At 41.0% G+C, this 15,299-nt stretch overlaps 1 protein-coding gene across 5 annotated transcripts in view; it reads right to left on the bottom strand.

Annotated features, from left to right (window-relative positions):
* The window catches only part of tanc2b (tetratricopeptide repeat, ankyrin repeat and coiled-coil containing 2b), a 144,498-nt gene that overhangs the window by 57,235 nt on the left and 71,964 nt on the right, over positions 1–15,299 (bottom strand). For all 5 annotated transcript variants that reach the window (XM_042396823.1, XM_042396824.1, XM_042396826.1 and 2 more), the window contains one exon: positions 12,962–13,141. In XM_042396823.1, coding sequence (XP_042252757.1) covers positions 12,962–13,141 — 180 coding nt within the window. The remainder of the gene's footprint in view (positions 1–12,961; positions 13,142–15,299) is intronic.

Here is a 15,299-nt window from a genome sequence, read left to right as displayed (position 1 = left end):
TACCTCGCAAAGGAAATGTTTGCTCAGCTCTCCACCTTCAGCATTCGCAGAAAGCAGTGAGGTGGTATATGTAACCCACTGCTCTGTTTTGTAAGCAAATCATTATCATCGCTATTAATAGCACACTGCGGGTTTCTCTTTTCCACTCTACAGCTTTTTATCTAGAAGGTACTGCTAAATATCCAGAAAAATAACAAATGTAAGATAGTAATAGTAACTTCATTTATGTAGCAGCTCTCATGCAAAAGATGCAGCCCTTTGCTTCACATACAAGGATAAAAATGAAAAAAGATAAACGTTCAGTAACTATTAAAATATGTTAACAGAAATTCATTCAACATCGGGGGAGTAAAAAAACAGAAAAACTCAAAATCCCTGGACGTAACATTATTCTAAATTCCAACCCTGAAAAATAAAGATGAATGTAGAATACAGAGCAGGTTTTCTATTCTAAGATCAAGTGGCAGGTTGTTCCACAAAAAGTTGTTTTCTTGTGTGAAAAAAAATGGGAATGTCAAAGAAAGAAGTCAGTGAAGGACTTTAGTGGTCTGCTTATCTTTGATATGAGGAGGCGGTAAGTCATTTAAGCTTTATAAACTTAGTGGAAAAACTTTAAAATCAGTTTAGCAAGCACAGTGTCACAAAAAGTGGTGTAATGTGAGCCCGTCTTTTAGCAACTGATAAAACTGTAGCCCGCAAGTGAAAGGTCTTTAGCTACGCTCCTGAGACATTAAAAAGGTATAAACATTTTTGCAAAATTAAAATTCAGCTCTAAATCTAAAATCTAATCTCTTTCTACTGAGTCATGTAAGAAAAAAATCTCTTTTCCTTATTAGTGTAATGTAATGTTTTTTCCCCTTCATGCATTCATGTGCCCAGAGCGCTGGGGTCGTCTGGTTAAACGTGAATATAAAATAGTGTATCATCCGCATAATGGTGAAAAATGAGATTATGATGATGTTACCAAACAAGATTATGAATAAAGAAAATTGAAAAGGGCCAAGACTGGTTACTCATCAGTATCACAAAAATGTATATTAATTATGAAGGAAACCACACAAGTACACTACCCACCCATTTCTCAGGTCTGTCAATTTAACTGTCATGATCGACTGTGTCTAATACTGTGCTAAGGCTTTAAAAAAATTCAGGATAGCATCAACAATGACTCTCAGTTCCTGTATTACTTTTAAGCAGAGCTGTTTGAGTGCTGTGGTTGTCTTTATGACCAGCCTGAAACTTCCATAATATGCTGTTGTCATTATCTTTGGAAGTTTGCCAGGGAAAAGGAGATTAGAGATGGGCCTGTAATTGCTAATGTCGGCACTGTCTGTGTTGAATTCTTTAGCAGAGTGTATATGGTAGTTGTTTTGAAAGCTTTGGGGAAGATTTCTAATTGCTGGTTGTTACCTGGCACAGACAGTGGAGGCAGGGGCGCCGGATTCATTTCAGAGGTGCAGGGACCAGAAAGTGTGTGTGTGTATGTTAGTGTGTGTATGTATGTGTAGCAGTAGATAGACTGGACACTCTCACCAAACTTTTATGGAGTAACTAGAGCTTGCTTGCACCACATGGTGGTGGTATAATTCCAAACACAAAGTAGCTAACTAGTAGTTGTGGGATTAGATACAAGCTTTTTTTTCAGGTACCCAAAACTACAAGTTAGCAGGACAAACACTTCTGCGGCTGAGTAACAGCAAGCAGAGAATAGGAATGTCAACGTTGTCCTTGAGTTGTAAGCAGACATGCACCAAATCCAAATTTAATGAAAAATCAGAAAAAAACATTAACTTCCTACTATTTTTTGCCTACTTTCACAAATTATCACCATGCCATTCTGATGGGAAAATGTCATTCATACCCTACAATAGCCTAAATAACCTTCGGGAGCACCTCTGCTCAAACAGACTTAAACAAAGTAACACACAGCAATGAAACAAAATATCCTCTTTAATTGGATTAAAATGTAAATATTCTTCCTGTTTTATGTTTTCCTGCTTTATTTTACCTAATGTCTTAGAGTGGACGGGAATGACTGAAACGTCTTTTTACCATAAGTATTGCAATATAGAAGCATTTGTGAGGATATAGTGATTTGTGAATTAAAAAGAATGTGGAAGGAAGGTTAAGTAGGGGGGCCAATGGCTCCCTGGACCCACTACTTCTGGCGCCCTTGAGTGAAAGCTGCCTTTAAAGAGCTTGTTTGGAGGGGGATCAAGAACAGAAGAGAATGACTTCATTTTGCTAATGGCGACATTGACTGCACCTTCTCTCATCATAATAAAAGACCGTAATTTTAGATCCCAGGGAGTTGTTACAGAGTTGGCAATACTGGCTCTATGGATGACAATTTCAAATTCTACAGTTTAAGTAGTGCTACTTGACAGTAAAGGAAGTCATTTGTGGAATAAAGCCTAGGGGGCAAGAGTCGATGGGTCACCTGACTGACAAGAGATGATGGGGGAACACAACACCCTCCAAGTAGCTTTCAACAACTCTAGTATGCAGCTCATAATTAGATTCCTCTTCTAACCTTTTGCACTGAGAAACAAAGTGAGGGATTTTAAAGGACAGTGGTGTCGTCATCACTTGATTTATAGCCGGGGTGTCATGAATAGTACAGACTGTGCCCACCCGCCAATGGAGTCACTCAGTATGCTGCTTTTGTAATCAAGAATGAGTGGTGAAACATGCCTGAAGCCTCATCAGAAATCCAAAGGCCACTTACTTAACATCAAATTAATCTGCAGAGGCATTCAGTATTAGTCCAGCCAGGCTACATTTTATACGCTGTGTGTCTGCTTAAAGAACTGACCCAAGGAGGTTAGATTTCAGATGTTCTGTCATATTTTATTTCATAACTTATCTTAGGGGTTACAGTACAGTAAAAGCCATTTGTCTGACACACACTCAAGGGATTGCCAGGGAGGAAAATTGAGCAATTATATAAATCAATATCACCCTGAACCACTGCAGAGGGTTTATAAGGTTTTATTTGGCTTCCAGGTAAGTGGGACACATCAATTGAGAAGACCCACAATTTCGAAGCTGGGTTTATATGACTTGTCTTTTGAATAAATATGAGATCATGAGCACTGACATAGACCACAAGGTACTTAAAGAACTCAGGTGGAAGTAGAGATGAGAATACCCTTATACATATAGACACTATACATCCCTCGCTATACTAACTTTTTCTCTGGGTTTTCTGAGATAGTGCAGCCTATATTTGTGATCTCATCTCAAACAAGATTTGAAGTTGTCTTTTAACAACTTCTCAGACAACTGTCACTCAGCTAAAATGTCCAGATCTTGCTCTCCATCACTGTGGATGATCCCTCATTCACCCTGCTTCATCAGGTTCAGATAACCCCATAAGTGATCCCAAACCCCAACAAAATGGACACAGTCAACATAGCCCCCCCCCCCCTCTGAAATTGACATTATTCTGCAAGTGGTGTCATTGCTCGATACATCCTGAATGACGGCTGACAGGGTAAGCTCATCAAAGCACCCTCCAGGTGGTGATACTAAGTGGTGTGAAAACCGGCTGTGGGCGCCTCATCAAAAATCATTCACCTGAGACCAGCAATAGCAGCTGCTGATGAGGTGCTTGTGTTTTGCTGGCAGACAGTGTTATTGAGACATTTTGTTCTGTTCACACACCAGCTAGCAGTCCCCTGGGATAAGGCAGGGAGGCAGGCAGCCTGCAGCACTGGAACTGGGAGGAGGAACCACATCCCAGCACATGACGGGGTGATTCTGGTACACAACAACAAGCTGCTGCTGCCGACTGCATGGCGTTGGGGAGGGTGGGGGGGGGGAGGACTATTCCCCACCAACTTCAACCCATTTACGCAACCATATGCTACATATGACGCTTTGCTCTGGAAGGAAAAGTGAGACACACAACAACAAGAACAAGCACCATTAGCCGCCCACAGCTTGTGCTTAGACACACACACACTCCAAAAGACATACACACACACACACACACACACATACACTCAAAGACAATTGAATGCTCACCCACGCTGACGCATGAAACAGACCAGCTCGCCACGAAAAAACACTTACATTATCGCACTCTGGTTGATTCACAGGTCCTCGAGCCTACATTGTCATTAGAGTGCAGCCCTTTGACAAATGCATCATTTCAGGGAGAGAAATTACTTTCCTGCGCTCCTCCCATTAGCCCCATGTCTGTACAAACGTCATTCAAACCAGTGGCCGACACAGCCGCTCCAGCTGCGAGACCAAAGTGCAGACAGACCTGGAGCGAGCTCAGGCCGATTCAAAAGGTGGAGCAGCAGGTGAAAAGGGGGGAGACACAGTTTGCGGGGCACAGATGGAGGAATGAAACAAGCATAAAGAGGGTGTGGCAGGGCTCACCATTCTCAAACCAGATCGCGCATTCCTGAAGGCTGGAATACGGCACCAGCTCCCCTCCCTCTCCTTCCAGCGACACGAGCAGTCCTTCCTCCCTGAGTGATGACCAGTTCATCAAAAAATAAAAAATAAATAAATAAATTTTAAAAAAAAGAGAAGAAAAAAAAGAAAACGGGAAAAAGAAAAAACACCTGCAGCCAAGCAGGGGGGAAGGATAGGTGCGGAGCTTCCCTTCTGAGGAAATCTCCACAGGTTTCAGTGCTGATGCTGCCCGCTCAGTTAAGTCGCAGTAAATGATACAGAGTCAAGCAGTGACGGGAGGAGCGAGAGGAGGAGGAGGAGGAGGAGGAGGAGGAGGAGGAGGAGGAGGAGGAAAAAAAAAAGAGAGGTGGAGGGAGGAAAGCGAAAGGAGGAAGGAAGAACGCAGCAGTCACTGTGTCACTGGGGAAAGAGGGGGGGGACACAGAGGTGACAACTCTGTGAAGGCAGCACACACACCAAAGAAGGCTGACAGGTGACCGAAACCTTAGCTGCCACAGAAGAACCAAAAAAAAAAAAGAAAGAAAGAAAAAACAGCACACGGAGCTTTCTCTCCGTGAGGAACAAGTGAGCACAGATAGAAGTGAGCTCCTCATTCGCCTCCGTGACTGCATTAGCGCTTAGCGTGTTATGTATAGATGTGAGAGGCGCACACTCTCTCTCTCTATCTCTCTCTCTCTCTACAGGAACAGGAGCCCAGGTCTCCAACAGATGAATGGTGCAGTGCTGCTGTTGTCATGGCAACCGCAGAGCAAAAAGGAGGGGGAGGAGAAGGGTGGGTATTGAGGGAGGAAAGAAAACGGCATAAAAAAAAAAAAAAAAAAAAAAAAAAAAGGAGGGGAGGGAGGAAAGGGAGGGTTATTATTAAAGGGACACAGTTTTACCGTTTCGTTGACAGAGCTTTGGGGACACATCAGATCACAAGTGGGGTAAAAAAAAAAAAAAAAAAAAAAAGAGGAGAGGTATCATTTGATAGAACAAGTGTTTCAATAAAACCTACACCGTTTTCCTCTTGGGCTCAGCCATCCACGTTTGTCCTTGTTTTACCCTTGAAAGTGTATTTGTACAGCTGCAGCCGCGTTTTTTACGGCTATTTAGGGGTTCAAACCCACGGGGCGGGGAGTTTATTGTGTATCGTCTTCGCTTTTGTCTGGGTTCATATCCGTTTGGCAGTAAGCCTGCTGCTTTTTAAGTGTTTCTTATTAATCTCCTCCAGTCACACTTATTTCCCCAGAGTGACATCTCTAACCACCATTTGCAGTGTGTTACCAACAAGCCTTAAAAATGTGTTACACTTACAGGTCAATGTTTTTAAGGGCTATGTACTTTGCAGCACCAGTCCCTTAAATCATGACAGTCTTTTATCTAACCATCCCTTTTTCTGCCATTTTTTTAGGGGGGAAAAAACTTGACATTTACATCTGTGGCATGATGCAAATTGTCTGTATTGTAGCCTAGTCGCATATTGTCAGAAAACATGCAACATAATCCAGAGTGGTGGGGGGTGTTTGATCACGTGCCTGGCTTTAACTGTAAGACACTACTATCATTAAAATGAGCACAAAAACAGTTGCTGGAGTGGGGGGTTGCATAAGTGTGTGAGAAATCGAAGGAATCATCAATAACCTTAATCTTGTTGTTGTCTTAGTGTTGTTTTGGAAAATGAAAAGACTTTTAATCAGTTGGGGGAATGATAGCGATCCAATCCTGAGTTTTGAATTTTGTTGTTTTTAAAGCAATATAAATCTTGTGTAAATGTGTGTTGTCGTTATATTATGTGTGAGCATCCTCGTGAAGCCTCTGGCAGCTTGAAGCTCAAGAAATAAACTATAATCTGTTTTTTTTCCATCGCCACCAAACACAGATATAATGTGATGTTTTGTCATTCTTACCGTAACGTCTTCGCTATCTCCGCTCGATGAGGGGAATAACCAGAATGTGAAGCACACTTACAAACATAGAAGATACGTTTCACCAGAATTCATTTTGACATTTAAAACTGTCCGAGGTAAGAGCCTGATACTTGAGAGAGGTGCTTATTAGGGGACTTGTGCCTTGTTTAATTAGCTATAAAGCCGTAACCATCAGTTGATTCATCTTTTAAACAGACAAGCCAGACTTTTGCTGGATTTAGCTTCTCAAATGTGATGATTTAATGCTTTTCTGTCATACGTTATGGTAAACTAAAGATCTTTTGGACTGTTGTTTGGACAAAATAAGACATTTTAAGATCAAACCATTGACTCTGAGAAATGATAAACAGGCACTTTCACTGTTTTCAGACTTTTAATAGACAAAACAACTAATCAATTAATAGAGAAAACAACTGGCACATTAATTGATGATGAACATTCATCAATTGTTCTTCTCCAAGATGTGCAAAAATGCCAACTTTTAACTTAATAATTTGGAAGTAGTTATAAAAAAAACACTGTTTAGTGAGTATTTAAAACTGTTTTTTTGGAAATGTTTCTTTGTTGTTTCTCTTTGAAAAGCAAAAATCATTATTATAGATTTCTCTTCTTTTTGTCCTAATGTCTATCCACATTTTTAAACCCTCTTTAAATTTTCCATAATTTATCTATTTATCTATCGTTTTTTTTGTGTGTCATCCCTCCTCCATTGATTCTTTTAATATTGTGTCACTGCTGTAAAGTGTATTGAGACACGCCGCTGTGATTTTGCACTTTAAATAAATAAACTTTAAATCACATATTGTGTGTTTTTCATTGTAGTTTTAACCATTAAATTTCTAAAAAAGCGTCTCCAAAACAGTTTTGTTTATGTATTTTTTTCTTTCATGCGTAAACTGAACTATGTAATCACAGCATACTCCTCAATAAATAATAAGAAATCCTGGAGTCTGCTTGCCAAGAGGAATTTCAGCTTCTTCCGTCGCCAACGGCTCTTTCACTTTTCTGCACCAGCAGAACTTCCAGTGGCAGATACAGGAGTCGTTTTACACTGATATGTTGTGACATATACTGTATAAGAACTGATGTTTGCACTTAAAAAAATGAAGAAATACAGCTTTGTGATGAATTTATCACAAAAAAAATACAGACTTTTTGCATGATGACTAAAATAAAATAAGAATTCATCCAGCTAGTCACAGCACTTTTAACCCAACTGGTTTTTTTTTTTAGTGCTCCTCCTGAGGGCATCATACTTCCATTTCAATTACTCCTTTCTACACTTTACCTTCACTCTTTATTTCTCACCTGTGACAGTGGAGCTGAACATTTCCTTTCAGCAGTACAAATGATTTGGAGAGTCTGTGCTGGTTGGGACAGGTTGAGGGGGGAAAAAAAAAAAAAAAAAAAAAAATAAAAATGACAATAATTGAGGAACAAATTTTCTCAAGGTGCAGTGCTGGGTAAGGAGGCGTGGAGATTGAGACGTCCCGAATGTCAGTGTTCATTTCACAAATTCACCAGAGGATCGCGGACGCCGTATAAAATGCGAGGCTGGCTAAAGAGGCGTGGAGAGAGGGAGATTGAGATGTCCCGTATGTCGACGTTCGTTTTGAAAAATACACCGAGAGGATGAGATATCATAAAATGATCAAGGCAGTTGGTTAGATGACACCAAAGGAAGTCCAGATTACACTGATTATCCATATAAACCATGAGGTATTTTGTGATGAGTCGGAGTCGTTTAGTTGTACAAACCTTTCCTGAACTTTCCTCATCCGCTACTTCAACTATCAATTTCCTACATTTCCCATGACACCTTCTGAAAACCTCAAAATGCCTGAAAACGACTGAGAATTTCATCTGGAGGGTTTAAGGACAGACTAAAATTGTATCTGTGCAAGAAATATCCCAGTAAATTCATCAGGAATAGCTCATTTAACAGAGCTCAAGTCTTTTAATGTGGATCCTTTAGAACCACACATGAGCTGTAAAACCTGACTAAGCACTTCTACATACTCAACCTTAACAATCCTGACTGTGCACATTATCGCTGAGCATTTTCCTGCCTACATCATGTGATCATTTAGAAGTTATCTTACTGTATTAGCACTTGTTCACATAACACTCTCTTACTGTAAGCACCAATAAGACAATGGATTTTATATAAACTCATATTATTACTGTGATAATTACACCCGGAGTGGGAGAAAAATTAGGTGGTGTAATTAAATCAAGCATATTCTCAGGTTTTGAGGCCAAACGCAATTTCCTACCTTTATGTGGCAATCCATGGGGAGGCAGTAATTGTATTGATTGCTGCCATTAATTAGGGGGAAAGCAGTGTAATCTGGGGAGAGATGTTGAAATAATTCCCTTTAAATGTGTCAGAGTGGAGCAGAGCCAATCAATCAACTGGTGCGATGTTTCTGGCGAGCCTGACATTGAGTAAAGTGTTTATTAAGGGACAAATAAGCAATCAGTGATTACGACTCATAACAATCAGCTAACTGAGATATCACTGTGGGAATGAACAATCGTCGCCACTCATAGTGTAAGACAACAGCGGACTAAAAATAGGAAATAAACACAGCGGTCGGGGACATGCGTGAGGATGAAGGGATACCGCGGACTTGAAAGAAACCCTGGTGAGAATGTACGGTTTCACAAGAGCGCAGCAGGAGACAGAAAAACCTAAAAATGTTTTTGCCAAAATGAACATTTATTCTTTAGAAAAGCCTTGTAATTATGTCAACGGTTTAAAACAGACAGACAGTTCAGATTCAAGCTGAAGTACACTTGAGCCAGACACAGGAACCCTCCCATGACTGTTTACTCTGCCCTTTCTGGGAGGCAGGGGTTTAAAAGATACATTCCCCTTGCAGATTTAATAAAGTATAAGAATATTATTGTTAGTTCAGTTGGATTAAAGGTGAACGGTGAAAGTATTAGAGCTTAACTGATACGTCAGCTGGCCGATATCACCCGTCGATTTACGGGTTGATGAATCAGTGTTGTACTGACGTGTGTGTGTTTGCAGAGACGCTGGATGAAAATGAGGAGCAATAAACTGCAGCAATAAATGTTTTACTGGCAGCGTTTTATGTGAATTTGACTTTAACTTTTCTCATTTCAAGTTGAGCGTGAAAGTTCATTCTTGACTTTACTAAAGGTCCACTTATTAGCTTTTTCCAGAACTTTTTACTGCAAGTTGTGAAGTCTGAAGTCAAGTTTGTTATGGAGATCACTCACCATGTGACCCACTCATGGATTAGAGCTGTACTGATTAGTCTATTAATCAATCAGTTGCCAAATATTAAATGAATCGCCAACTATTTTGATAATTGATTCTTCGTTTTAAGTCATTCATTCAGAAAAAAAGTTCAAATTCTCTGATTCCAGCTTCTCAAATGTGAATATTGTCTTGTTCCTTCAGTCTTCTATGATCGTAAAGTGAATATTTTTGGGTTGAGGACTGTTGGTCGGGACAAAAACTTTTGAGGACGCTCTGGGAAATAGTGATCAACATTTTTCACCATTTTCTAACATTTTATAGTCCAAACAACTAATCGATTAATCGATAATAAAAATAATTGTTAGTTGCAGCCCTATTACGGGACTTTGGTCACATGATATATAACTAGGTTTGGATGTTACCCCAAAAGACCAAGAGATATGACTGAAAACTCCAGAAAAAGCGAGTAAGAGGACCTTGAGTTAAGTGTTTTTGTCAAACTTGTTTAATGTGTTTCAAAATTTCAAATACCTTTACTGTTCAAAATGTAGTGTTATCTTATAATTACTGTTAGCGTAACCTTTCATAATAAAGTTTATTGTTCAGCTGTAATATCTCTTTACTCAGGCGAATCTCTGACACAAGATGTTGGTGTAAAAAAAAAAAAAAAAAATCAGTATCAGCCTCAAAACTCCAGAATCTCTTCTTACTTTTTCTACATATACAGTAAAAACTGTGTAACTTGTTCTGTATTATTTTCACATTCACAGAAAAAATCAGGAGGGACTGACTTGTGATGCCACCAAAAAAGAAACCTGTGGAGTGAGAGCACTGCGATGGCACAGGATGACTCCTGCTTCACAAGTTGACCCCTCGAGCATCTGAAGGCCCCCTTGAGAGTCTTCACGCAGGCGGAGGGGATTCAATCAGAAACTCAATGATTCTCTAAAAAGGTCAGCGCTTTCATAGCGTTTTTTCATTCTATCAGAGCCTTGAGGTTAAATAACTCCAGTCCTCGCCGACTCCACCGCTCTGCCTCCCTTAGGCCAATCAGGGGCAACACAGGAGGGCAAAAAAGAGAAACTGCTCGGCAAAGGCCACCGGCGGGGATCAAAGTGTTGCAGTCTTTAGACCTGCTGCTGTTTGCTCTATCATGCACTCCTCTGCTTTCACTCTGTCTCCCACCTCTGCCATCTCGGGCATGGGAGGGGTTTTTTTTTTTTTTTTTTTTTGGCCTCTCTGACGCCAACACACACACACACACACACAGGCTCGGTACTGTCAAGCTGTGCAGGAAGTAGGTGCTGAGTAGAATTAATTAAAGGGTGAGAACGCCGGGGTGGTTTGAGTCCTAGTACAATCTGGTGCTCGATACCACTCGAGACAAGGTACAGATTTTTGAGGACTTTAAGGACAGAGGGAGCCTCGGGGGCACTTGAGGACTTTTGTGTACGTTTTGGTAGAGCGAAGTCGTATCGACGTGATCTGGAGAACAACCCTCGATATGAAGGCTTATCACGTACAGTGTGAAAGAGAGCCAAATCATCTTTTATGACGCACAGACCAAAGTCCTGCCAAGCCACATGATTTAATTATTACAACAGACTACAATATAATGCACAATAGGTGGTATGACTGAGACATAAATCTGGAAGGATTAACACACTGATGGGCTAATCCTGCCAAAATGATATCTCTCACCGTCATGCGCACAAACACACACACACCGACACTTAAGATGACTAGTGTAAGTGGACTGATTATGCAAACAAATCGCTGAAATGCTGCGAGAGAGTACAGCTGAGACACACTGTATTTTTTCCCAAGTTAAAATCTAAAAATACAAAGCAGCCTTCACAACAACCGACAGCACCTGACCGGCATTATATAACAAGCCAAACGATGACACGTGCGACACTACAGCGAAGAGAGACCTCTCAGCCGTGGGATACAGTACAGACGAGACAGCATTGCACATATTTGACCAAGATATTTCTTAAACAACACACATCCTCCTCTGTGACAGCCATCCAGACAACACACGCACACATATATGTTTACAACACTCGCATACACGCTCTCAAAAATTCACTTTGATTCACACAGATGTGCAGAATTAGGCTGCATCTGCTATGAAACCTGAAGTAAAAAGAAAGAAAAATACAAATGGAACAAACAAAGATGGCTCCTCAAAGAGCAGAGAAGGAGCAGAGAGAGAAAAAAAAAAGTGTGATTTGGCCTGATAAGATCGGCTCGGTCCTCAAATCTAATTCTCAAGCTCTGATACCCCCCCCAAAAAAAAAAACCACAGTCTCTGCTGGATCCTGTTACCCACACGGAGCCGTCTGAAGTACTGTGGCACACATCAACTTGAAATGAAAGAAAATGAGTTTTAGCGTGTTTCCCCTTTAAAAACACACAGTTTGGATGACCCGGGAGAGAGAGCATAAATCATTCTGTATGATGTAAAAAAGCATGGTCCCCTCGGCGTATCAGAAATGCTTAATGATCTGAGGTAAGCTGAGAGGCTGGTGCACCCTAGTGGTGACTATTGAATCAAGCTTTAAAGTCCTTCACACCCACTCTACTTCAATGTGGAGGCTGTGCACTGATATTGGGTAAAGCTGCAATGTCAATATTTCATTTCTCTCTCTTTTTTTTTAAATCCAGTACAAAAGGAAAGATATCCACACTGTCCTGCACCGAACCACAGTTTCCTCATAATAGCAGAAGGGGAACATGACACAGACTCATAATCCAGTTAATGGGGGAGACAAGAGGGGAAGGGCGATTTTTTCCACATTCTCTGAATGTCAGAGATGAGTGTGGAAGGGAAACGATTAGTGGTGGGAGATAAAGAGCGATAAAGGAGGGCAGAGCCGACCGCAGCTCACAGTCAATCAGCTGTTCTTGGCACTGTCAATTAGGTAGGACTTTGGTGATTACAAGAATTGAAAATTGCAGTGTTTGCCGCAGGCCAGAGCCAGAGCCAGGCCCTGCTTTATGTTCCTACTCAGAATTAGCGGGTAAGTAATATGGTAGATGATAACTGCTTATCGGAAAGCATCGGGGTGAGACTCATCCTCACTTTGTCTCGTAAAATCTGTTTTCACTGTGTACGACTCTCTGATGATACCCCCGCCTGCAGTGGTACACTGAAGGGTTAAGGGAGGCTGTATTAGTACAATGAGTCCATGGGGGAGGACAGCTACAGGCAAGGATGTGTGTGCAACACAAATTTGAACCAGATTAAGCCCACATCATGTTGGCTACGACACGCATTATGGGGTTTTCTTCAGATTTTTTTGAAAAATGTGACAACACTGCTTAATTCATTCAAATCTTTACACTGAATCCACAATCACTGCAGTGTCTTTTTTTTTACCTGTGAGCTTCTTCACGGGCTGTAGCCTGACACTGATGGTCTGGTGGGTGAGCAGCGGGGAGGAGGGCAGCGAGCGTGACACGCCCTCCATTATGCGAATGTGTTGCATGCCCTCGGTCATGGAGAGAGGGGGCACGGCGTAGTCTCCTTCAAAGGCACAGTCGCTGTCTATGCTGCCACCTGCAGGACGGGAGGGAACATAAATCACTAGGAGACACATTTCTCTTGTTTTGACTGGTACATTAAAATTTTATGACACTGTTGGAACAAATGCAGAGTCAGTGACTGCGGAGGAAACAAATGGACTTCATGGAGGAGCGTGTGGAGATGATGTTCTACTGTGTAGAAAACTAAAAATAACATGTGAGTCACAATCTTCTCAGATGACACGCTGCCCTTTGAAGATGTGGATGAATTACTGAATGGATGACATTCAGTTACATGAGAATGACATTCTTCTGATACGTAATACTAACGGTGGATGGATCAGAGACTACATATACAGTCTATGAGCTGCACAATATGACTACTACTTTCATTTTTGATGAATGTGTCAATCATTTTTTATGATTATTTGTTTAATGGTATCAAATATATGTGAAAAATGCCTTTTTTTAATTCCCACAGCCTAAGGTGATGTCTTAAAATTGCTTGTCTTGTCAAACTAACCTTGCAAAACCCAAAATATACTATTTTTAATGATACAAAAACTGGAAAAAGCAGCAAAATCAGCAAAGTTGAGAAGCTGGAATCAGCAAATGTTCAGCATGGTTGCTTGATAAATGACTCAAACAGTTAATCTGTTATCAAAGTTTCTGTCAGTTGACAAATGAATGAATTGTTTCAGCAGAATAAACACTCCCAGAGACAACAAAACTAATTTCTAATCATCCTAAGATTCACATAGATACTATTCTGTTTGACTGTCCCATGTAGATACTGTTATGACAGATACAGTACTCTAATAGTACCCCCAGCCTGGTACTGGATTCTGGTATCAGTGCAACACTAGTATTGACTGTAACAAGATTGGCCTGACCCAGAAGAGAGGACAGCCCTGAAGGCAACATGTGCCGTTCACATCCAGCGTTGTAAAACACAGGCCCGCCTGACCTCTGTGAGCCCTACAGAAACACAATACCACTCAGTCTTCACATAATAAAAAGGAGGATTCTCTAAGCATCTGAAATGTGTTTAAACAAACCAAAAAAAGAGCATAGTCATTTTTTAAAAAAAGCCTCAGACAATAAGCAGTAATTATAGACAGAGCACAAACAACCACTCTCCAATCACTCACACACCCCCTTTTTCCTCGCTCGCTTCACAAACCACAAATTATGACAGCTTATGGCTTAAAAAAAAAAAAAAAAAAAAAAAAACTTCACACACACACACACATTCCCCAGGGGAACGAAAAACCAGCCAGCTGTCTGTAAACACAACATCCATTTTGTGAATCAGTTCTGGCTCAGACTTCCCGTTTCCCCGCGGACGGAGCTGTAATACCGACTGGTCAAGCAAAAGTCTCGCATCAGATAGCAGCCACCGCAGTGAGACATGAAGCCATTATCAGACGGTAGTTTGTGACAAGTCCCTGAGGAAGTCTGTGTCGGTTCGGATTGTGGGGAGGGGTTAAAAAAAATACATTAAAAAAATCAGCTGCTGTAATGCAAATAACACGAGTATCAGAAACGCTTGCACGCATGCGAGAAATAACAAACACACATTGGTCCCTGTGTGGCTCCAGCAGTGCTGGAGTCAGTCCATCCGTTCGCTGGGGAATGTCACTGCAAAAGCAAAATCAACAGCCCGAGCCGTGGTTACATCCCCCAGCATGGAAATTCTCCTCATGTATGCAGAGCCTGCTGTGAATACCAAAGGGGAACTTGGTATTCTGGTAGCAATTATCGCTAGTCAAGGCTACTCAATTTTAATGCATTCCAATATTGAAGGAAAACACACAATTACTACTTTTAACCAATCCTTCTCCGCGAAAGACAAATAAATCGATAATCCTAAAATTAACAACGATAACAACAAACTTTAACGCTGTTCGGTGCGCGCATCTCAGTGGATTTCTCTTCTGAACATCCTCATGCAAACAGCCAGAAAGTATGATACGTTTAAGTAGAAGTCGTAAGGTGTAATTTAGGGTAAAGATTGAGGGTGGAGAGGGAGGAAAAGCTGCACTTCAGCAGTGAGATCCACAGAACAAAAGCTTCAAGGGGCAAATGATGGTATTTTATTTTAGGATGTAATGAGAGACGTGTTTAAGGGCCACTCCATGCCTGGAAATAAACATAAACACCTACTTGTCAAGGTTTTCGGCTCAAAACAT

Source organism: Thunnus maccoyii, chromosome 20 (genome assembly GCF_910596095.1).
Source record: "Thunnus maccoyii chromosome 20, fThuMac1.1, whole genome shotgun sequence".
Lineage (NCBI taxonomy): Eukaryota > Metazoa > Chordata > Actinopteri > Scombriformes > Scombridae > Thunnus > Thunnus maccoyii.
Note: the sequence above shows the minus strand (reverse complement) of the source record. Positions and strands in the feature narration are given on the sequence as shown.